We start from the raw sequence: 24498 nt of genomic DNA, 5'->3' as shown, positions 1-24498 counted from the left end.
GCAACGGTTACATTCCTTTAGAATAGCTGAGCAATGCAATACAGATTATTAGCGTGATTTGTTGGAACAAGTCCATGTGTGTATTATGTATATATATATGTGCATCAGTATATGTGTGTGTGTGTGTGTGTGTGTGTGTGTGTGTGTGTGTGTGTGTGTGTGTACGCTGAGTAGAAATCATTAGAGCTTGCTATTTAGATTGCTGCAAAACCAGCACAGGCAAAGAGGCACCAGTGTCCGTGCTTATTGATCTGGATGTGATTTAATGCTTGGCATAGAACTATAATCTTTCACATCACACGGCGAGAACAACGGCACTATAATGAAGTTCTCTTTCATGAACAAACATACTGTCTGGATGGCGTGACCTTTCGGAATACACCGCTGTTTGTCATTTGCAGATTTGCGTTCGCTGCCACTTGAAAAATGATGCAATTAGTTCAGTCCACTTAAGCATAAACTCGGATTGATTAAAAGAAAATCCGGCAAAACCTGCACATACAACAACTGATGAGCACAAAAGTGTGGCGCAATGTGCAGCTTGACAATGCTTAAGTTCTCCATACAACAAATGATCGTTTTTAGGTGTGTCTTCATCCAAAGCACCTAAAAACTGTAGAAAGTAATGTCGTCCCTGGGGTTATTACAAGTTGCAGAGTGTCTTATATGAGCCTTTCACACAACATCATCACTACAACATGTCAAAAAATACAACAGTGTGAAACTTTTATAAATTGTTAAACTGGATAACATATTTAAACCTAACTACAAACATGGATCAAAAACATGCAGCCTTCCACTGCAGGAGTAAAGAAGTAATTGGCCATTTCAGACTTTCTCTTTCCTTTGCAGTGTAGGATCTGACAGTTTTGAGAAACAACAAATACTAGTTGCTGGACATAACTCCAGTTCTATGAGCATGTAGGAAATAGAATACAATTGAGGATTTGTTGTGTTAGGCAAATTAATATGGCAAATTTTCAATTATGGATAGCGATGGTACAAGAGAAGGACATAGAGATGGCAGGAAAATGGTGCTCACTTTTGTCTCTGAAGCACTGTTGCCTCACAGCTGGAAGGTCCTGGGTTTGAATCTGGGCCTGGGATCCTTCTGTGTGGAGTTTGCATGTTCTCCCTATGCCTGCATGGGTTCTCACCGGGTGTTCCAGCTTCCTCCTACAGTCCAAAGACATACTGAGGTTAATTGGTGATTCTAAATTGTCCGTAGGTGTGAATGTGCTTGTTTGTCTCTATATGTAGCCCTGTGATAGACTGGTGACCTATCCAGGGTGTCCCCTGCCTTCACCCTAAGTCAGCTGGGATAGACTCCAGCCCCTCCACAACCCTACAGAGGACAAAGATGTGCATAGACAATGGATGGATGGATGTTGTGACAAGCTCCATACAGCAGTTTTTTCCAGGGCCACTCAGTAGTACCTAATCCAGTGTCTTATCAACAGAAAATCAACCAGAAAGATGTTCAACAGGGGCAGTTTACGCTCTAAATAGGCCAGGAAGTTCCTGTAGTGGAAACATGGACGTTATTAAAAGTCTGACAGAGAGACCTATTTTTCTTCAATATATGAAAAGGGGCACTTATGTAAACCATCGCACAAGTTAACGCTGTCTTTTTAGCGTAACTATGAACTATATTTCAAAGGATGGCTTTAAATTAGGCCAAAATAAAACCAACTAAACATTTCATACTGCCTGTCCTCTCTTCAGGCTGAAGAAAAATGAAAATATTCTCCCTTTTGTCTAACCACCTTCTCCCCTCCTGTAATTTTGATAGTTTTTAACACATCTTAGCAGGAGAAACCGTCTATGTGAAGTGATATGAAAGAAGAAATTTCTACTACTGCGGCACATTCGTCACAAAAAATGCCACTGCAATAAAGATGAAACTTTTCCCATTTCCACTACACCTTCCTATCTGAGTTTTAATGAGCTGGTTTGATGGTACATTTCATGCCAGTGTGATTTTGCAGCCTCCACAGCTGTACACTGATCCTTCAGTTTTACAGACAGTTCCCTGGGAGTTCCGGTGAAAATATCTGACAGCATTTCAATGAGGGTAAGTATTTAGGTGAGCTTTCAGGTTATCATCGTGCTGCCTCTTCAGCACACCTTGGGCATGCCTCCCACTTTCTACCGAAGCAAATGAGATCTACTCAGGGAGTCCCTCGCTCTCTGTCAGAGACACAACCTCTTCAGCGAGACATAATTGAGTGTAAATGTCAGCAGCCCTTTCCAGAATTTCCTATGGAGTTTAAGCAAAAATGACATTTATGAAGTGCCGACCATATGGAGGCTGCAATTAATGGCATGGTGTTGTTCTGGCGATGCTTCAAGAGGCTGACATGGGCAGAGTTTTTCCTGTGTAGAGGAATTTTTGGCACTGTCCAAAAGAGATTTAAGCGTAAAAAAATAATAATAGCAGAATGTTGTTAATTGGGGTTTCATTTGCTTGAGCATACTAGAGGTAAACACCAGGAAAATGCATAGACTCCTGTCAAATAAGGTAACACAGACTCATTGCCTTTACTGTATACAGACTGCTCCTATTACTGTTGTGCATAGTCACCCCCCAAAGGCCCATTCTGAGCTGGGCAATGTGATAATAAACCGTGAACCTCTGCAACTAAGTGAGACACACTGTTTTCAGTCACCGTAGATTGGTTGTAAAGTAGAATAATATGTCTGCTGTGCAATGCAAATCCAACCACAGATGTCACAGAGCAAACACGTTCAATCGCTTGTCAATACCAGTCTATCCGTCTGTGAACATAACCTTGTTTTATATATAGCAAGTGCTTGTTATAACCCACAGAATTATGCACACAAGTTGTAAGCCTGAGGGAGAGAAGTGGCCTAAATACAGGCATATCCAGTGTTAAAAGTAGCACCGTTGGCTTAGGGCACGCAGTTACATTCAGACACATCAGCTAAACACAGTAATTAAGTCATCAAAAAGCCCACTGACTTAGCAATTATTCTTTAAAATTCAATCTGAATAAGTGTCAAACAGATCTGGACATAAATATCACTTTTGTACTTTGAAATCTCTAAAACAACATATTTATAAATAGGTGATGTTCTTCCATAACCATAATTTGACTAAAGAAAGGTTTGATATAAGCTTTGTTTGCACATTATTTCTAAAGCGTTTTTCAGGCATAGAGCGAAGCTGCTCTTTTTGTTTACCACTATATCTTCACTTGCCTATTTAGTCAATGTCTCTTTTTTAGCATCATTACTCACAGCTGGAACGCGCGAAATTGGATGTGGAACTTTGCAGCTTCATGCACGACTCTGCATGCCACATTTAAGATGACATTAGGGCCAAAGCCACCTGATAGAATTGAAAAGTATAAGGCAGAGGTGATTTTATGCACACACTGCCTCATTTTTCTCAGGCAGATAACATAAATGAGGGGCTACAGATAATTAAAGATTAAAACTACAGCTGCAAACAGCAACCAAATACTTGATTGCGTGTCTTGTTATTTCTTAAAGAATCAAGTGGCTTTTCAGGATGCTTAGCTGATCAAACTAGGCATGTTTGGCTTCACAATCACAATTTGCATTTAGCCAGCATTGTACACAAAGAGTAAACCTGAGGGGATGTTGTACAGCGGATTAACTGAGATTAATAACACACATGGAAAAATCAAAACCCTGAACAGGCTGTAGCATCTCCGTCTTCCCGCCAGCGGCTCCCGAGAGAGTTTTTACGTGTAACTAAACAATAAAAGTAATGCCCCTAAAAGTCTTGAGATGAAATGATGATATTGTACTTTGTGTTATGGCACCCAAGGTCAGGACGGCAGTAAGTGGGCTGAGGCTCTCCAGAAAGGTCAGCAGAGAAAAAGAGCCCACTCAGTGCCATAAAATTCCATGATAAAACCTTTCAGGCTTCTTTCTTCTAAGGCTTCTTGTAAAATGCCCGTACGAGTGTATTTATGGCTAAACTTAGGATTTCAGCCACAGTGAGTGCTCTGGGCCTTCCACAATGGCACATCTTATGACACAGGCTGTAATTTCATTGCTCTTCACTTGGAGATTAGATCTTGGCCATTCAAATCTTGTTAAATGGTACATTTTAATTTTGCAAGTTATATCATTTGAAGCAGCTCTGATTATACAAAGATTTATGTTTCACACAAAAATAACTGTTTATGAGCAAAAACAAACATAATTGTAATCAATTAGAAGTATTGTGCATAGTTTGATATATCTATTACATATGTTTTTTCCTTTTTTCTTTACTAGATGTCAGCTCACAGCTGGTGTTAAAAGAAGGGCCACATGTCCAAAGATGTACATCATCATCTGTATCTTCTATCCTGTGGTTATTTTCACAGCATTGGCTTTCACTCTGACTACAACTACAAACAATTTGTGTAGAAAGGTGGACATTACAATCTGTAGAGAACCTGGAATAACTTGCAGAATAACCTGAAGCTTGATTTATTTTCATTCTTTGGGCAATTTTTTTAAAAATTTCATTTTATTTTACTTCCAGTTGCTCTCATTTCAGTTGATTTGTTTGTTTTAAAACTTAAATGCTCTAATTATTGTTTTTAGTATTTCACTAACTGTGCCTTTTAATAATTCATTTATATCAAAGTGTCTTATTTGTGTGCCTAAATCATTTATTTTCCTACTCTGCTACATTGTAAAATGACATAAATTAATGTACTCCCAGTTTCTAAAAAAAAAAAAAGAAAATGAAAAAAATGAATGTACTATAAACCATTTTGTTTTCGTTTTCATTTACACTTTCAATATTAGTGGCTAATGGCAGAATTACATTGCTCCTAAGAGGTTAGGTTTGTTTATTTTATTTATCTTATGACCCCTAAAAGACATGCTAGTTTTTTTTAAAAATGTATAAAAATACGAAAATGACAGCATATAGCACAGGCAGAAATTGTATTAAAGGGACAGTTGTCAGATTTTCGACCTTCAGATGGTACTCCTATGAATCATATGTGACAAGTGGTTCCATTAGGAAAATTAACCAAATCTAAGTTTAAAATTGTGATATTTCATTGAAATCACTGTGTTCTATATTACCAAAAAGAAATGGTTTGCACCAGATCCTGTAAAAAAGAAAAAATTCTGCTTTCCTGCCTGTAGCCAAGAAGCCTTGAGTGACTCAGCTGCGACTAACAGTCACATAAGAAAAATTCAGACTTCTTTAATATATAGCCTGCAGCTGAACTACAGGCTGTGTTTACACAGAGCAGAGGAGACAAGTATGGAAACAAAGAGGAGATACTGAAAGCAAAACAAGACATATTTGATCAATAAAATAATTGCAGAATGGCTGAAAAAATGTACAGTGGAGCAAACTGTCAGCAAGTACAGGGAAAATACATTCAGCATGATGAAAGATCGATCTAGATATGGAGACTACGGTGAAAAATGCCTAGTTTGTAAAGGCTGTAAAGTTTACCTAGTATAGGCAACACCTGTGGGCATTTGGAAAAATGTTGTATATTGTGTGTCCACAGTGGGTAAAATTATGACTGCAGCCAAAAACACCCACAAACTGCTTGCAATCAGAGGGTTAAAAAACGTGTTAAAAAGATATTAAGTTTTAAAAGCCACCAAATGGCACTTGCTTGTGGATGCCATTTCGTGTTCCAGCCTCCAAAGCAACTCTTTCACGTCTTCAGTGAGTATATGTGACAAAATAAAAAATAATTCAGAAAAATACTGAAGGAAGTACAGATATTTAGTTTGTTTTCACTGATAATTGTTGAGCTGTGATTGGAAATATTCTTGTTGGAGACATTTTAAGAAAACCTTGTGTATTTGTTGTTAACTTTGTCAACTCAAGTTTAGAGTTCTGGTGTAATGGATCAGATTAAACTGGTAAGGTGATACCCACAGCTACATATTAGTATACTAGGAATGGAATGTTTTCCTCATCGGTCTCATATTTTCTGTTGGAGGCTGCAAATTAATGGCTTCCCAATTTTATAGCCCATTTTTGCCAGTGTGATCTTTTGTCCTCCCCATGCTACCCTACACTTCAGATTGCAATATATTTGAATACCAGCTATGAATACCAAAATGACTGTGAAGGTATGTGGCATTTGCAGCAGCTTTGTGAATTTTTGAGGAGACACTGCAATGCTTTAAGGTAAATGCTAAGAAGCGTACAGTAACAATGCAGATGTTAGGCCAGTATAATGCTCTACATAAGTTAGCATGCAAACATTGCTAATCAGCGCCAAACACCCAGTATGACTGAGGTTAATGGAAATGTCATTGCTGTAGGTATTCGAGTAAGTACAAACTGATCTGTATGATGGCACTAGATGAAAAGTCAGTGGACCCGATTCATTCATTACACTTCACCCTCGAGGGGGGTGATCCATCCAGCGGAATATTGGAGGCATTTCACTCAAAGCCGCAAAGTTGAACATCACGGTGGTGATAAAGAAAATGTCAGGTCAGAGCTGAATGAAAATTGACGGCAAATCATCCAAGAGTTGCTGGCGCATTTCACTCTAGACCAAAGATGTGGGCTGACCAACAGCAACAATTTTACCATCGATAAAGAAACAGTTTATGGAAAACACACCAGTTAAATTAAGACACTCAGAGCATGTAACTTCTGTATTCCGCTCACCACAGCACTTTCAAACCTGCAGCAAACAGTTGATTTTGTGACTGGAATAAATTTGGTGTACAAAGTATTCGCACAGGAAGCATAATTTACTAAATGCTGGACACACGGTGTTAATCACGGTGTTTATGAGCCCGATGAAAAAGCTAAAGTGTGTATAGAACACCTGGCACATTTACTGCATAGATAATTACCAACCTGTGCGCACTACTGCTCAGTCATATAGTTAAGTTAAATACGGTAAATGAACTGCAAAATGTGTATACGCCTTCATAAAGTATTCAACCCACATAAATTTAACTCTGCTGCAGTGCTGGGTGTTGAAGCTTAACTTTAAACTGTAAATTAGTATAATTATATATTCTATACATTCAGGGGAATGTGGGTTGGAGCTCTGCCATAGCAGGACTTAGAAGTGTTTAAAATACTTTTTAATGTCTTATATTTTTTTAAAGATTTATCCTTGGGTGTTTTTGGCTTTAACGTAACCGGGACAGTGGAGAGAAAGACGAGTGCAGGAAACAGAGCAGTGAAATTGTATGCAGCAGATGGTACCCAGCCAGGATTCAAACTCAGGATTTAGTCTGCATGTGCCCAAACCACCCCAACAGGATTTTTAAACCAATCCCAAGCTGTGAGAAAGTGCTAGATTACCTAAACAGGACAAACATGAGCCTTAGTGATGAGCCTTTTAGGAGCCTATTAGCTGAATTTCAAACTTGAGATGATTGCAGGATGACTGTGTTATGCAAAGCACATCAAAATAATCTAAACAGGATGTGACAAATGCATAAGCAAGAATGAGAACACGACTAAAGACCTTAAATGACTTTCAGTGAAAACCCAGGAGGATTTCGGAGATATTATCACTGATGACACCCATTTCACTAAGCTTGAGCACATCTGAAATGAAGACCGGGGCAAAATCCTAAACATCTACTGCCCCACTCACTAAATACACACTGCAATTACAGCTCATGTTGTGTAGAAAATGTATACATTCAGAACTAAGCGTGTATTTAAATGTGATTTCTGTATTCATTTATAAATATAATTGCTAAAAAACACAATCTAACTTATTCTAACTTGACATGTTGTGTAGATAACCGTCAAAAAATGTAACTTTGAGACAAGTAAATCAGCAATCAGAGGGATTTTAAATCTTTTTTTTTTTTTTTTGCTGTCTTCTGATGCTTGGTTTGAACTTCAGCAGATCCTCTTCTTAATGTCTAAAGGAATCAAGTTTCCTGTAAAATGATTATCTGATTAGAAATCTGCTTTAACGAGAAGTTGAACAGTTGTAACTAATAAAGTTGCCAGTAAGTGTGTGTCCTCTTGCTTTATTACTAGCACAAGCATTAGCAGATTTGTTGTTCTGTGGAGAATGAATCATAGTGTTTTGTAATCATGACACTCATTTCTTCTAATCAAAAACTTAAAGGTATTTAATGTTTGCAGATGACTGAATTGCTTTAGTGTACCACTGTTCCTTTTTGTCTTGGCATGATGAAAAATTGTGATATTATATAATTGAAAAGAGTCTATTCCTCTGGGGAGAAAAGTCTGCTTGTCCATTACTATATTAAATATGTAATTAAACTGTCACATTGCAATCCCTTTAAACAAAGTGCCCTTGGAAGAAAAAGCAGCAAGTGAATCAAAATGGTATTTTATGGAATAGGTTGCTCACAAATGAAGAAAATGATGAAAGGAAAGTCTAAAAATCGGGTAATTAGGAAGCCTCATTTGAACAGCATGTTGGTAACCAGAGGGAGTTAAGGTGCAGCAGCACAGACGAATATTAATGGAAATTTGATTAAAGATTCCCACATCTTTCACTGAATATCCCACAGGCAAAGCGCTCAGAGAACAAAACAAATTAGCCTGGCAATTTCACTTATCCACGTTCTGTTTTCTCAAACATCCGTGCCTCTTTATCTGTCTGATGAAGTCTCAACAGCAGATGTTTTGAAGGACAATGCTAACATTGGATTTTCTGCCCTTTGGCTGACTTTCCACTGGCTCACACTGTCTTTGGCACTCTGGAGTAAACTTCAGTCCACACACACTGCAGGATATTTGAAAATCTAACACTTTACTGTTGAGTCCAATATTAAATTTGAATTTTCAGAGAATAAATTGTGAATATGGCTCAAAAGTGTGCTTACGCGAGTCCTGCCAGTAGAAGGAATCTTATTCCGTGGAAAATCATTCTTTGAAAGTACAGGTTACTGCCAACATTTCACACTGATAAAAACACAAAGAAACAAAGGAACTCTTGGGATTTTAAATGCTTATTAGGTATTCAGTGAGGTACACATAGGCATATCAAATGCTTAAACTGAAAGGGTGAACAGGAGGCATCACTGATGGAGATGTTAGATAGTGATGACTGATGAAAGGAGAGTAAAATATGTTGCTGACAATAAATGCTTCTATTTAGACTGAGGAGATCTATTTGAAAACAAGCATTATTTCAACAGCTTTTCAAGGGCTATTGCATCAACTCAGTTCATATGTAACCCGGCCTGGATTGAAACTTTGGCAGCTTATTGTTTGAGAGAACCTGTGATTTCTATTCACTGGGCAGGTGTTACTCTTGACATACGTTGAATTTGAAGAGTGTGTTTGCACCCAGACAGACGCGCTATGCTGCTGCTTTCAGATGAGTCACTAATCAAAATTTTAGCATAGTGATTGCACCTTTATTTTTCTATTTTATCTCTAGAAGGAGGTAAAACACACGCAGGCCGAGAGCCGTTTATTGCCCTGCGGTAATAACAAAAGGTGACAGTATCCTTTCCATTTGTTCGTTCTTTCCTGCATCTAGTGAACACCATCGACTTCTCACCGCTGCGCACCAAATTATACTGATCACCCCAAAGGGAAACTGCAATTACAGCTCCAAACAAGGCGCCTGATTGGCACAGGTGGAGACTTATCATGCATGGGTGACACCATGTTTACCACTTGCTTCAAATAGAAACCATATGCCGAATATCACTTTTCTACATTCACGCTGTCAAGCTTTTTTTATTGATCTGAAATGTTGCAAATTGCTTGTTTTCTCAGCTCAAAATAAGGACTGTTAAGTAAGATATTATTGTATGAATAAATGTGTTATTTTGTGAAGTTTTTTCTAGTTGGGTGTTTTTTTCATGATAAATATTAACAGTGCAACTGTGTTTTCAGTTGACGATATATTTTGGTCAAAGCCCAGAGGTCAGTAGCTTCTACAGCACAACGACACAAAAGCAAAAATAATCAAATTCTCAGTTATTACGCCTTTGGAAAACAGTATAAGGCTGTAATTTGAAATTTTCAGTCCGCTGCAGCTCCCCCAAACAACGCCCCACATCGCCTGCATCTATAAATAGGGTTACTTGGCTGTCTTTCCTCACACTGCTCCTCCGTGGCTGCTGTTCTACCCTGTAGCATGGCCTGCCACAGCATTGCACAACCATCAGCCGGGCTCTCATGCAGCATGCAGCTCTTGTGGTCGACACCACTGACTTACTGGATCACATCAAGCACAGACGAAGCTTCCAGTTTGCTCTGACCCCGCGGCCTACAAGAACTTTGCAAAGATATGGACTACGGAAGTGGATTAACCACAGTGCGGCGCCTTAAGCGTGTTTGTTTGATGCGGTTTAATATCAAATCCGAAATGCTGTCTTCATGAGAGGACTAAGAGAGAGAGAGATTTTTTGTAGCCTGTAATCCTCTAATCTAAAAACAACTGGAGTTAGTGTTCAAGAGCACACATTTTACAAGTTATTAAATATTAGCAACAGCAAATAAAAGGCAGATTACTGGGACGTTCTACATAGCATATTTGAGGAAGGGCTACAATGTCCTTGAGAGAATATACAGTGGTACAAATTGACTGGTTTTAAGGATTTTTGTGGCTTTTTCCAGTCACTGGCTGTAGCAAACTTGAATGAGGACTGTCCCCAGGAGGACTCCACTTTGGGGACATTTGGCAAAGTGTGACAGGATGTATTGCAGGCTGTGCAACTGCAAGTTTTCTCAAGACTTAAGACGTGAAGTTTGACTTTAGCTATGGTTAGCTAGCAATGCAGAGAAAACAGTTGGCTGAATGAGGAGCACAGAAAGGAAAGTGCTGATGGAGAAAAGCAACAAGCTGCATACAGTGCCCTTTATCTGTGCCCTAAATATTACATCAACATAGTCTATCAGTTGGAAGCTGGTCGTTTGGATCTAACATTTACAGACATTTCTCAATGTCATGAGTAATATCAGACTCTCTTTCCACTCTGAAGGTAGCCATTAGTTTCTGTGTGTTGTGTCATAAATATTTGATACAAAGTTTAGCAATAATAATGCCATTAGTCATGACTTGAGCATTAATCATCACGATTCAGTGAAAGGGCAAAAGTCTCTCCACAATGCCTAATCAGTGGGAAGAACCTGCAGGTTTGGGCATTCATATGTACCACAAAAAGAAGTGTAGGACCGGGCCTTGACACAGACACTTGCTGACAGGCAGGGCCAATGACAGCAGATGTTCTGATTTGACACGGTGCACTCTGACAGCACAGTATCAGGCTCAGAACCAGAGGGAGGACGGCTCATACACAAACACACAGCAGCACTGTGCAACCTATCAATAAAAACATCAGGCAGTGAAGCAGGTGTCACAAGAGAGCTTTAAGGTCAGAAGTAGTATCTCTGCAAACATGAAAATAGAATACTGTAAATATAAATCAGTTGGCAGTCACTCTGTTATTTGGCATGTCATTAATTCTGAATTGTTAATAAATTCCAACTGGAGCTTATTGATTGGTTTTTAGTACCTAATTCATTTCATTTCTTGTATGGATTGCAGTGGTCTGCTAAATTATTCATCAGTTAATCACCGTGTTGTCTGGCTCCTGTGCTGCTCTCTCTCCATAAGACATATAAATGTATTTATTTGGGCTCTTAACATCCATTTTGCCCCATTAAAGTGACAAATATATTGCAGTATTCTTTTTGAAAGTTTTTCACCAAAATTCTTAATGTTTGTTTGTTGAGAAACATTGTACAGTATTAAAAGATTCTGGACTGGTGTCCTGTTGATAGTGATTTAATAAATCAGTCCTGATAAACAGTAGAATCATTTTCACTACATGTGTAAACATCTACCTATTTAAGTAGCAGATAAGAAATACTAATATAACCTGTGGAATTTATATTGCTTTCACTGCCTTCAATAATATTCCAATGAAGAAACTGCACTTTAGGAAGTGTAGCTCAAAAATACTAAACATTATTATTTATGCTGCTCTCGTCTTTGACAACGTCGCCCTCTGCTGGTTTTTTAAATGCACTAAACACAGTTTAGATTTTATTTCATGTCTTGCAGCAGAGCCACTTATACATTTGCTAACACCGTTGAAGAACTGCTCATATTATAGTAAACATGACATGAAAGCCACCCTCTATTTGGTGAATATAAATTCTTACCATCAGGATGAGGTGAATAATGCCTCTGCATACATACATTTTCTGTTACGGTGGAATTTATCTGACAATTGCCACAGACAAAGACAATTTTTAAAAAGACAATAGCAACTAACTGACCAACTAATGCATGATGCGATCTAAAATGTTCCAAAAAGAATCAGTGAACGGAAAATGAGTTATGAATTTGGTAGCACATAAAAATGATCTATCATGATGCATAAGCTTAACTTCAGACACAATTACTTCACTGTGTCATAAGTGACACAAGTGATTTTTGCATCATAGGTATAATATACCACACAACTTGAAATGTTCTCTTGCCCTATATAATATCAAATATAACCAAGACTGCTCAGCAAAAAAACAATAATGCTCTTTTTAAAACTTTAATTTGATGCGTTCATCCTGTGCTTGCCAAGATGAATCACCTCTCCAGCAGAGATTGTGTCCCTGCAAATTCTTGTTGATGGTCTTAGAAAATAGTGCAAGAAATTCAAGACTTTATTAGTATTTTTCACTCTCCCTCGGTTCTCCGTGAGGCGTTTTTACCTAGAGGCTCGAAACTTGGAACTGCTGCAAAATTTATTAGAACTCATGACAACATGACAAATAGCACAATTATCTGGTTCATCATGATGTTTATCATCATCAATCCTACGAGTGCAAAGTCATTTTAAAACTGACCCCTATAAAGGAGCTTCAAATAGAAAATATTGATTTTTTTGTAATATAAAATCTTACGGATCTCCTCAGTTGTCCATATAAAGAGACACATGGCAGAAGCACAAATCAGATTAAAACCTGCTTTGCAGATTTAGCATTCTCAGCTGACTCCATAAACCTGAGAAACTTGTATATTTTTAAAGATTCTTTATGCTAATCTAACTTCAGTTTCTAAAGAAAAAACATTCTAACCAGAGATGCCAGTTGTTCTTCTTCATATTGGCTTTGACTGCACTAGTGGTAACTTAGACAAAGATTTACTATTTCCCAAAATACAGGTAAAAAAATTTTAACGTAACAGTATTTAAATGAAAATGCTTTATTATGGAGTGCGCTAAAAAATAATTATGTCACGTCTCTGCACAACAAAGAAAAAATTGGACCATCACATAAACTTCAACATAACTGATTAGCAGAACAAGTATTATGACTGGTTTGTACTTGTCAGGCAGGCTTCTCCATGCTATCGGATAAAATTAAAAAAAAAAAAAAAAACACTGAATCTGACAAATCTCGTAACATATTTGCTCTGCAATTTTCATAACAGACATTTTATCATATTAGTTGCATTTATTGCAGGTATTGTAAGGGATTGCTCACACAAAGTAACAAATTTAGCACTTTAAAAGTTGGCCTTATCACAGCTGCAAGACTTATATTGCAAAATTAGAAGATTCCCACATTCCCCACTGTGAAAAATAATCTGATAAAATGATTAGGATGTCATCATATGAAGTCATGCTGGGAATAATTAATAGTGAGGTTTTGGTTGCATGTTCATTTCAGCTTAATGAGTTAACTGACCCTCTTTTTCTGGTGTTTCCATATGCTGGAGCAAATCATGAGCAAAAAAAAAAGCAGTCATTGGAATGACTGAGCATTTCTGCCAACAAACTGAAGTGTACTGATAACAGTCTCAAAAACATGGATTCAGACGTCCAGGGTTTCATATGTAGCAAACCTAAAAAAAACAATCCTGTCAACTTACAGGTTGGGACTTTCTGTATTATAATTCTTCTGGGGAACTGGTTGCCACTTCAAAACATGTATGGCTGATTTATTCAGATATTACAACTTGACATCATGTAGTGCAGAGCAGTTTCACAGTGTTTGAGCTGGTGTTCTCAAGCTGCAGTAAGCAGTGGAGGGGTGGGTGGTAATAGAGGTAAGGACTTCATAGATCTGCACATTCTAAAGGACGCAGTGGTGTACAGTTACATCTACGTCATTTTAAAGCATGGAGGGATTATTTTCACAGAATAAGTAAGTAAATAAATATGCAACTTTGATACAGAGAGATTCGTTTTAGGGGTGGAATCACTGATCTGGGAGGCTTTAAAGGATGGCTGTCTTCTGTTTTGTGTAAAGCTCACGTGCTGCATTAGTTTTATTACATGCTACACTGCTCCAACAAACTTACTAAATTATAAACACAATGCATTGCACAAAACAGTGAGCTTTAGCTTTAGGATTAATTAAAAACTTTTTTTAAACAATTTTATGAGAAACAGAATTTTAAAGAAGTGCAGAACAAAGGCTTACTATTGAGGGTATATAGTCCTGGCAAGACAGTTAAAATCTAGATTATCCTGCAGATAAAATTCTGGACTTTCATGTAAACATTTAAACCTTTTGTTGACAATAGTTGACAAGTGTTTGTGTAGATTTCATATATTTTTGTACCTTATGAACTGATGACTAAGCAGCAATGTATTTCCAGTAGTACCAGTACATACAAGTAATTCTGGAGACAGATGCAGAATTTATATTGGTGTTAAATGTACACATACTGTGCCCACACCAGATAGTTGTTATTCTTTGTTCTGCAATTATGGTAATGCGACATGCATGAATTTGCAAGGTTTAGCTTTATCAAATAATTTCCTGTAGCTGTATTTCTTTTGCTCCTTAAGCATCTATACCGCCCACCTTTTGTACAAATTCAAGGTGTGTTCAGCAGCTTCAGTGACTCATCCTCAGGTATCAGCTGTCCAGACTGCCTGTGGATGGTCCCACGCTGTCACTCTGTCCCTCCTCCTCCTCCGCAGAGTCCTCAGAGCTGTTTGCCACTGCAGCACTGAGGGTATGGAGCTCCTCCAAAACACACAGGAGTCTCTCTGACAGAATACAGACAGGCCATTGGTCAGATCAGTCAAGCTCGCGTAAATGTTAGGACTTAAAATAAAGTGTCTGACGCATGCAGAGTTCAGACGTTTCTTACCATCTGCAGGTAGTTGGACCTTTGCTCCTGCAGAGCAGCTCCTCTCTGAAGAATTTTGTTTCCGGGGAGCAGCTGTTCTGTGAGCTCTTGTGTACTCTCTTATCAGTCCTCTCTCATCAGCAGTGACCTGGAACAGATTCAGGTCAAAAGACAGATACAAAAATTTCCACAACTGTGTTTTGCTTTAAAAAGTTTTACCTGCAGGAAGCTTTTTACCATCTCTGTCTCCTTCATTTGTTTTTTGAGGAGATCCTTCTTTATGTTTTCACACTCAAAATGTTGAGTTTCTTTCTTCTCATCCTGTTTTCTTGTAGCCTCTCTCTCGAACTGCCGCAAAGTCATAACTGCAAGAGACAATGCAGACAGATCAAAGCCACAGGGACATGCTGCTATATACTGTGTAACCATTTTCAATAATATTAGATCACAGTCTGCATTAAAGAAATTACTTCATCCCGCTATGTTAAGCTGCTGCAGGCTGAGGCAGCACAGAGTTAATCCTTCTACCTGCTTTGGTGTGCTCTCTCCTGGCCATATTGACTTGAACCGCCATCTCTCTCAGCTTCTCAGCATACTGGTCCTCAATCTCAGACAGTCTTTCCTTCATGGCTGAAAGGGAACAAAACTGCACCAAATCAAAATACACACTGATCTCACACACAATGAGAAACAGTGACTCTAATGTTGCATTTGTATGTACCTCAGGGGATATATGGGATTTCACTGCACCTGTTAGCAAATTTTCATGAACAGCATAACAGGCTGCAACACAGCAAGGTAGCAAGAGCCTAGAGGTTGAGGAAAAACACTTCTATTTGATTCTTAAATGATCGCTCGTGGCAAACAGTTCTCAATTTTTTGTTTCAGACAGTGAGGTAAAGCAATAAGACTTGGCATTTAAAGGAAAATAAACTAAACCGCGTCAATTTGCTGTCTCCATCATTCACAATGCTATAATCAATACCAACAACATGACAATGGATTAGAAAAGAGGTGGTCAATGTGCAAGCTCTCTGCTTGCACAGCATAATTTGATTTCAGACACAGGCCACAGCTGTTTGCAGCTCTGAAACACAAGATTGTTTGGTACATGGGCAGCAGCAAAAAGGAGACAGACAAAAGTTGTCTACTACTTAGTGAAAATAGTGGAGCAGCAAAAAGGAGACAGACAAAAGTTGTCTACTACTTAGTGAAAATAGTGGAGCATTTAGGAGTGAAAGAGCCAAGTTTCCCCTCAGGACCAGGTGGCACAACAAAGCACAGCTAAAGCAGAGAAACTATTGAACTTCCGTAAACTAGTGAACACAAACATGACAACAATTACATATGACAAATCACTTGCATTGCTAGACAATGAATGGTAATGCTGCTCTGTAACTGCTGGATGAAACAGGCATACTCAGGGCTGGATAACAAGGTTACCAACATATAAGGTGACAAATGTTGGGATGAACTAACAACTTCATTCTGCACCTAGCAGGCAAAAAAAAAATCAGCTAAAGGAAAGACTCATAATTTCTTTGAAAAAAATAGTTGAATGCTGAGATGAACATTAAAACAGATTTTTCTTTTTGCTTTAATTGTTCTTCAGTATCTACTGGCCATTAGATAAAGAGTCATTCCTAAAGGGCCACCAATGTAAGTGACGACTAACAAAATCAACAGCCTGAATCAGAGGAATGACAACAACAAGCGTGTCCTGTTTCAGTGTACATACAAGTACTTGATTATTTATTTTAAGACTTTAATGTAGCGTTAAAGCTAAGCTTCCTATCTGACCAAGTTCAATGCTTAAACCAGCTGGGAAAATATTAATATAGAGACTCAGTGATTCACCCAACAATTAGAGTCAAAGTCCTACTGAGGATGTCAGCAAATCCCTAGCTGGTCTGATGAAGCTATCGGCACATGATTAGCAGACTGTTCACAAGTGTGAATATGAGCAGATGAAGGGTATTTCTCATGCCTCACCCTGCTTGCTTTGCTCCTCCTGGCTGAGCAGCTCACAGCGTAGTTTCTCCAGGTTGACATTTCTCTCCTCCAGCTGGGCCTGGATCTGCTGCAGGCTCTGCTCAGCCTTCTCTCTGTCAGCTACAGCCTGCTGGACCTCCACCAAGCTCTGCTGCAGCTCCTGCTGCTGCCGCCTAGCTTTACCTTCGTCTGTGGAGGATGTACAAAGTGAACAGGGACACAGTCACTGCCAAATCGGGAATGCACAATAAACACATAATGTGTCATAATAGGTGTTGTGATCTGCAAGTCTCACATTGTTCTTTCAGATTAGCCAGAGCTTTCTCGATGAGCTCTGGGGTTCTTTTGAGCTCTTGAGTAAGTCTGTCTCTCTCTTCACACACCAAACTGTGTTCCATCTCAAGGTTTCTGATGCTGCAGGTCAACACAAACAAGATGGCAGAGCAAGTAAACGCACAGAAAGTGAAGCAGAGCGGTAGACAAACATCTGAATGTTGTATAACACAGTATGCCAAACAGCTTGAAAGTGACTTTTTACATGACTTATAATCCCCTGACAGTGCATACAGTTATCATATTATATGACACTATATACAAAAAAAATATCTGTATTAATATCCTAACATTGACTTCAACTATATTAACCAGCCCTATTTCGAACCTAAGTTTTGTAAAAATGCTGAAACCTGAAACTGCACCTTCCAGCAGCCTGTTCTCCCTGTTTACAGGCTTGTTCAACTTTCTGTAGAGCTGCTCTCCTCATGAGCAAACCTGTAAAACAAAACCACAGAGACATACTTTCTTTAAAAGATATACATTCTTCAAACTCGAGCACTACTGTCAGCCAATTAATCGCCACTCTATACGTACCTTGGATAGTCTCCACTCGTCTTTTAGCAAAAGTTAACCTCTGGGCAAAAGTGTTGAGCTTTGCTTTAGCTGCGTCCACTTCTGCCACTTTGCTTTCAAATCCCTGATTGAACCTGTAAGGCACAGCCAAAATGTGTGACTATTATCTGTGATGAAACACTGGCAAGTGGTAGTGCTTTCTACTTCTATTCCTCTAATTCACCAACTAAATTTGACCTTCTTGTAAGTTCAAATGAATTTGTTTTACCTATACACTGCCTCCGTCAAGGTTTTAAGTTCACCCTCTGCTCTCTGGGTCTGTGACTTTAGATGAGCGTTTTCTTTGTGAACCTTTGCCAAGTCCAGTTTCAATGTCTAGGGAGGAAAACACACTTCTATTTAGCACAGCGTCTCACTGTTTTTACTATGATGCTTAGTTTTGAGAAAATTTTCCCCAGCTGTTGTTCTTACAACCTCAACATCTCTTAGAACCCAGCAAAGTTTCATGTAGTCAGCATCATCTGCTCTGGTAAAAATGTACCAACGTTTGTCACTTCTCTAAGCGGACCCAAGTTTACTGTGCATCATCAAAATTTGAGACAGCCACGTAAATCACATGAGTTGCTCTGGTACTAACCTCCTTTTCCACTCTCTCCAGGTCCAGCTCAGCTATCCTGTCATGTAGGCTGTGTTGGAGCACACTAGCGCTGTGCTGCTCCTGCTGGAGCTGCTGCTCTGTTGATTTGACCTGAAACACACATAAACACAGTAATGCACTTTAAACAGTTTAAAATGCAGGATTTGATTGTACTACGGTATATCAACTGACTGGTCTCATACTTTTGAAAGAAGCTTATCCTTCTCTCGTCTTAGCTCGATGTCCTTTGAGCGAAGTTGGACGCATAACTTGAACACTTTCTCTCTCCAGAGCTGAAGCACTTGAAGGCCTTCAGAGTCATTCTTCAAAAGTGGATCAGTCAAGCTCTATTCAAACACACATATATATGGTACACACACACAGCTAAACAAATGCTTTATATGAGCACAAATAATTATTTTGGTTTAAAAATTAACCTTGATGTTTTCTAAGCCAAATTAAATCTCTTCAAAATGATGAGTGTTTTCTCCCTCTCTTTCCAGAAGCACAGAGTTGTGCAAAGATTTAAGTAAATCTTTGGACGAGAATAATGCAAAGAGTAAAGCTTTCAAATATAACGCTGTGAATAGTTTTCTTTTATCAATCTCTCCTCACAGAGAGGACAATAAAAAGAACATTTTCGGAGCCACGTTGTGAACAGTTATTCAAGGTAGCGGGTAGGTTATTCAAAGTGTCTTGGAGAACTTGTCACAGTTCTTTTAGTTACTTCTGTCTCCTCATGTAACTCCATACTGCCTCAGTGATGTTGCATTCAGCGCTCTGTGGGGAAGTTTGCTGCACTGGAAACAGTCCTTCATGACTCTGGCTGGATGTTTGGATGTTTGAACTGGCAGAGTCATTCTATAAATACACATGTAAATAAAGCACCCCAGGTGAAGTGCTCAGGCGCCTGAATTAATGAGTTTTGCCATCTTGTTTTATGCTGTTCCATTATCAGTCTTAAATCCCATGTGATATGCTTTGGAAAATGGTCATAGTAAGTGTGAGAATGAGTTAAATTCCCTCTTCACACATTTTTTCCCATATTTTTGAGATCTGACTACACTTGAAAACTTTACGGCCCTACAGCCAACATCATACAAGAATAGATAACTGCTTGGTCTGCACCAGACATCAGTGGTTTGGCCTGTGAGAAGCAGTGCTACTGTTCGTTATATGTTATCATTGGTATGTGACGACAAAACACTCACCTTCTTCACCATTTTTTTTTCTTGGAGGGCAAGTATTTCATTTACAGAGTTAAACCTGACTGTCAGAAGCTCTGCGGTCGTCTGAAGAACTGCTTTCTCTTTGTTCAGTCTCTATAAAATGTACAAGATTAAAATGAAATTTACACACAATGGGGTGAGTGCCTATAATATACACATTCATTTGGAAATACATTAATTATTTACGTAACAGCCCTTCCTTTGGTCTAGCAAAAAGAACATTTAATGGCCTCACACAATTACTTTACAGGAGTTTCATTATAATCAATACTGTTTATATCATCTCCACCTCAACAACTTCATTTAATCGTTCCTTCTCTCCCTTCTCCGGGGCAAGCTGGCCGATGTAATTTCTGAGGCTGTGCAGTGTTGCAGATTGCGTCTCAAAAGCTTGTCCCATTTGGCTGAAAAATAAACAACATCCCCGCAAAAAAAAATCTGTGAATCTGACTACAAAGTGCTTTAGATGCTTAGCTCTCTTCAATTTTAGATTGAATGTGGCACCTTAAATGCTCTTTCAGCTCATCTCTCTCAGTAGATGCCTCCTTCAGATTGCTTTTTAGCTGCAGCACTTCTGAGGTCATTGATCGAAGTCTGTCCTGTAGTTCCCTGTTTGTATTTCTTGCTTCATCCAACTCTGCACAATGGGATGCATTCAACCGTTGCAGCTGAAAGTGAACAGAGGCAAACAATGGAAATTTTACGGCATGCACAAATAATGATGTAACACCTTATTGATTCCAAGGAGACATTTTCACTTCACTTGCGTCACTCTTCAGCAAGGTCAGAGTGGACAATCTGCCCTTACTCAGTGTTCTTGTGAGGAATACTTCAGCATAGTGGATGTCTGCTGACATGGGTTTTCAAATGTAGGGCCTTACGTAACTGGAGGTCACCCAAATCTGTATGTACAACGTTTATAAAGGTTTAAACTTCCTTGCAGATACTGTACCTCCGTGTCCTGCTTCTTCTGCATTTTCTCCAGTTGTTCTAACAGTCTGAGTGTCTGCTGTTTGTGCTCCTCTTCAGCCTGCACCTTGGATATTTCAGCCTTTAAAGCAAGCTCCTGGGATTCCTCTTTGCTCCTCTCCACACCTCTCCTCAGTTGTGTAATTTCCTCACCAGAGTCTGCTTTCAGTCTTTCAAGCTGCAAAGAACAGTATTATTAAACATAGAAGAATCTTCATCTGTGAAACTAATCATAGTGAAACTTTTAAAATTAAAGGTGACTAATAGTTACTTTAAGACCACAAAACTGTACAAAAAACATCAGACTACAAACTGCCAAAATGAGTTACAAGACGCCAGTAAGTCTCAGGTGATCTTTGTCTACATGAGTGTCAAAATGAAATGTTTTCTCAGTAAACATCATTACCTGTGAGCTTATTTTCTTCTTCTGTGCACTGCTGAGATTGAGCTCCTCTCTGATTTGGCTGAGTTCAGTCTTAGCCTTTGTCAGTTCTTCATGCACTGCTTCCAACTCATGGCTGTGTCTGTTGTACAAAGGTTATGCCACGTTAAGCTCATTCAAAGCGATTTACTGCTAGCCTCTGAAATATCAAGTTACATCGAGAACCAAACCATAAAATGAATCGACTGAAAAACAGCATGAGTAAATCTCCCACCTCTTCAGAGAAGTGTCTTTCTCTCTCATCTCGTCCCTGTATCTCGCTGCAGTCTGCTTCAGGGCCTCTACCTGTCCCTTCAATCTCTCAGCTTCAGCCTTGTAGTTTCCTGCCTCCAGCCGCCAATCTGACTCCCATTTAGACCACTGTTCACTTCTCTCTATAGATCTGCATTTGAGAAGGAAGAGCTGGTAATATGTACAAAATGCCACCCAACTGAGCGGACGATAATAGTATTTCCAACTAGGGCGGGACAATCAATTGATTTCAAACTGAAGTCACAATCTGAAGCAATGCAATTAGCAAATCGCAAAGGCTGCAATTTAGGATGTTTGTCACGCACCATGTTTGACCCAGAGTTTATACTGTCATGTCAATGGTTTTACAAATTGCTGCTGTGGTCCTTGTGTGACTGTCATGCATTTTATGTTATCTCACGTCGTCATGCTCCACAACTTTTCAAATCTATTACACTGTAAATATTAAACTGGAGCTGGAATTCTTTAAAAAAAAAAAATATTGCAAAACAAATCACAACTTATGGCAAAAAAGTGTCTGTTAACTTTTCCAAAACTGTCCAGCCGTATTTCTGACCACATTAAACATATTGTGGAGTTACCTTGCCCTAATGTCTGACAGGTGATCTGCAGAAGTCCCACTTCTTATGGTGCCTCCTTGTAGCATCATGATCCTCTGATTTTCCCTCTTCAGTTCCAAGATTTCCTGTTGGGCCTGAGTGACGGCCAGCCATGGATTGGCAGGAGCGGGATCGACTGATGATACTGATGTTGCACCTGAATTTACCCAGGAGATGGGTGGCGTTGTCGCAGGGATTTGAACGCCTCTGTGTGCTACAATAGACTGGACATTTGATGCAAAATGCGAGGGGGGAACAAGGTCCTCCTGGAAAGTCCCTGCATGACACAAAATAATATTTACGTGTGCACGGACTAGCTAGTCAAGCTAGGTGCTTATGAGGTTCTTGACACTCGTAATTGAGTTTCTCACGCTGAGTTTTCAAGAAAGTTAAACACGACAACTCGTTCCTACTGAATACAGCCTCTACTTGTAGTTATTTTTTAGTTAACATAAGAGCAGCTCAATGCAGACAAGCTAAGTAAGTGTGTTAGGTTAAATAAAAAGCTAAGCTAAGTTAGCTAGTCAACATGTACATGAAGTTACAAGCAAACGTCAAACAAAAATGTGGCTAAAAGAAGCAGCTTACTTGGAACCGCTGGTGAGGTGAAGTCGGTCGGTGCTATGAGCCTTTCTTTTCCCAAGTTAAGTCTCTCCATGTTCAAGAAAACATTACAGGTAGTCACACACTAACATGAAACAGTTCGTAGTTGTTCTTTTTAGCGTTTATTCTCCCGCGAGACCCGTCAGTCTTCGTTGCCTTAGTTACGAGCTACAACGGTAACTTCCGCTGCTCTCAGTCTGAGCTACTTTCTGTTTGCCATCACTTAATGTTCAAACTACACTTCGGTTAAAATAGAAATACTAGCAGCATTCCGGGAAATATATCTATGTTCATGAACTTAAACTAAATGAAATTGTTATAAACTCAAGTGGCAACAGCGCGGTGCATCACGGGTAAGTGGAAGGAAACTGAAAAACCATTGAGTTATTCTTTTCCCTAATTTTAGTCTTGCAGGTGGTTCCTTCTACGCTGCCTTCAGATATCGCCTGAATCGCAATACTGCATTGCCCCTATTTATATACACTGAAGTGCAGCGTTTACCAGGGCAGACAAGGACCAACACACAAACTGCGTATCAGCTTTCCTGATAGACTGAATTCAGGGAAATAACGGCCGAAATGTCGATCTGTGGGTGATCGTGTGAGTTCCACTGACACTGTGTTCTGTGAAAGGAGATCTGTGATTTTTCTGGGTGATGGTTTCAGTTACTGACATGAAATAGAAATTGGTTCTGATTGGGAAGTCAAAGTGGAGAAAGCAAAATAATTTTATTTATGTCCTTTGGTGTAGGAATCTCAGTTCTGATAAATAGGAGTCTTATAGGAGATAGATATTACTAAATAGCCCATATCATAGAAGATTAATTGTGCATGTGGAATTAATCATTGTGATTTGCCATTTATTTCTACTGAAGCTGGTTCTATGAGTCATTTTTTTCTTTAGGTGTTATTGAAACACTATTGAGACAATTGGTGGAGAAGGAGATAAGTGTAAAAGCACCTAATGAAGAATAACCTTAAACAATGTCATTTCTTCGTTGCATGGGACTCCCCCACCTTCAGAACACCCAGGGGTGTCTGACAACCAGACCGTTTCTGCATAATATCTCCAGCCTTGCAGAAAAGGGCGCACAGTGCAGGTTCACAAGAGCAGATCTGAATGCTAATTGGTGATAATTTGGTTATGTAACACAATTTTGGGAGGGTTGGAGGGCATCTATAAATGTGTTACCTGCTACTGTGAAATGATCAGTATATTAATAATTTACATTAGACGTTTAGAAACTTTGCCAGATTCCCGTCTGCTTACTGTCCTCCATCTGCAGTGATGCACATTCTGCACACACAGCATTTGTGCTTTAAATCCATAAACTGAAAAACGTGTGGCTCTCTTCTAATAACTGGCTCAATCTATTGCTATCTAGTCAACATTTGATGGGCTGTATTCACTGTAGCCACCATTTTTCATATGTCCTGTTGTGTTATTTTCCTCTGGTATCTTCAGCAGCCATTTGTGTTTGCTCTTACCTGCAGTATAGTCTGTTCTCTATTGCTGCTATGACCCACTTTCCCCCTGGGGTTCATTAAAGTTTCATCTAATCTAATCTATTTGTGGTGTATTCAAGGAACAAAGAGACATTTTACTTTGCTTCATTTACATAAATGATCACATATAGATACAAGGTGACAATGCATGAAAATCAGCTGATGCATATCTACCTAAACAAAACAACAAAAATACACAGTATACTGCCACAACAGACAAAGGTTGCTAATACAGCATGATAGACTGTGGATCTTGTATAACAGCCTTAATGTAGTGAAGTAGTTGTTCAGGGAGCTCGGTGAGAGTACTGTGCATTATTTGGACATGCTGTATTATATTCTTTTAGCACATGGCAGGCACTGCAATAAGCAATGGGAGGGAAAAA

The 24498-nt window shown here is 39.0% G+C and overlaps 1 protein-coding gene across 3 annotated transcripts; it reads right to left on the bottom strand.

Annotated features, from left to right (window-relative positions):
• Nucleotides 1-1044: 1044 nt before the first annotated feature.
• Nucleotides 1045-22954, bottom strand: cchcr1 (coiled-coil alpha-helical rod protein 1). Of its 3 annotated transcripts, XR_008603975.1 has the most exons (20): nt 22593-22954; nt 21987-22281; nt 21368-21535; nt 21118-21235; nt 20695-20889; nt 20247-20410; nt 20032-20146; nt 19725-19835; nt 18717-18860; nt 18514-18624; nt 18145-18251; nt 17898-18010; nt 17726-17798; nt 17323-17441; nt 17028-17216; nt 15564-15665; nt 15255-15400; nt 15057-15183; nt 14765-14952; nt 1045-1176 (listed from the first exon to the last, which is right to left on the bottom strand). XR_008603975.1 is itself a non-coding variant. In XM_023284026.3 (19 exons), exons 1-19 carry the CDS (start codon nt 22660-22662, stop codon nt 14819-14821), a joined length of 2601 nt encoding a protein of 866 aa, XP_023139794.2. In that variant the 5' UTR covers nt 22663-22954; the 3' UTR covers nt 13139-14818. The 3 variants fall into 3 exon arrangements, 2 of the variants coding, with proteins under 2 accessions (XP_023139794.2, XP_023139795.2); XM_023284026.3 differs by lacking the exon at nt 1045-1176 and having other exon boundaries at nt 13139-14952; XM_023284027.3 differs by lacking the exon at nt 1045-1176 and having other exon boundaries at nt 13139-14952; nt 15273-15400.
• Nucleotides 22955-24498: the final 1544 nt, after the last annotated feature.

This window comes from Amphiprion ocellaris, chromosome 14 (genome assembly GCF_022539595.1).
Source record: "Amphiprion ocellaris isolate individual 3 ecotype Okinawa chromosome 14, ASM2253959v1, whole genome shotgun sequence".
NCBI lineage: Eukaryota > Metazoa > Chordata > Actinopteri > Pomacentridae > Amphiprion > Amphiprion ocellaris.
Note: the sequence above shows the minus strand (reverse complement) of the source record. Positions and strands in the feature narration are given on the sequence as shown.

Bases quoted from the DNA above. Each gene is read 5' to 3' on its own strand.
- cchcr1 (XM_023284026.3), bottom strand. From the start codon at position 22,662: ATGGAGAGACTTAACTTGGGAAAAGAAAGGCTCATAGCACCGACCGAC. The intron at 20,147-20,246 runs GTGCCACATTCA...TTTATTTTTCAG, and splicing joins GAGCTGAAAGAGCATTTAAG to CCAAATGGGACAAGCTTTTG. The intron at 15,666-17,027 runs GTGAGGCATGAG...GTTCCCTTTCAG, and splicing joins GGAGGAGCAAAGCAAGCAGG to CCATGAAGGAAAGACTGTCT.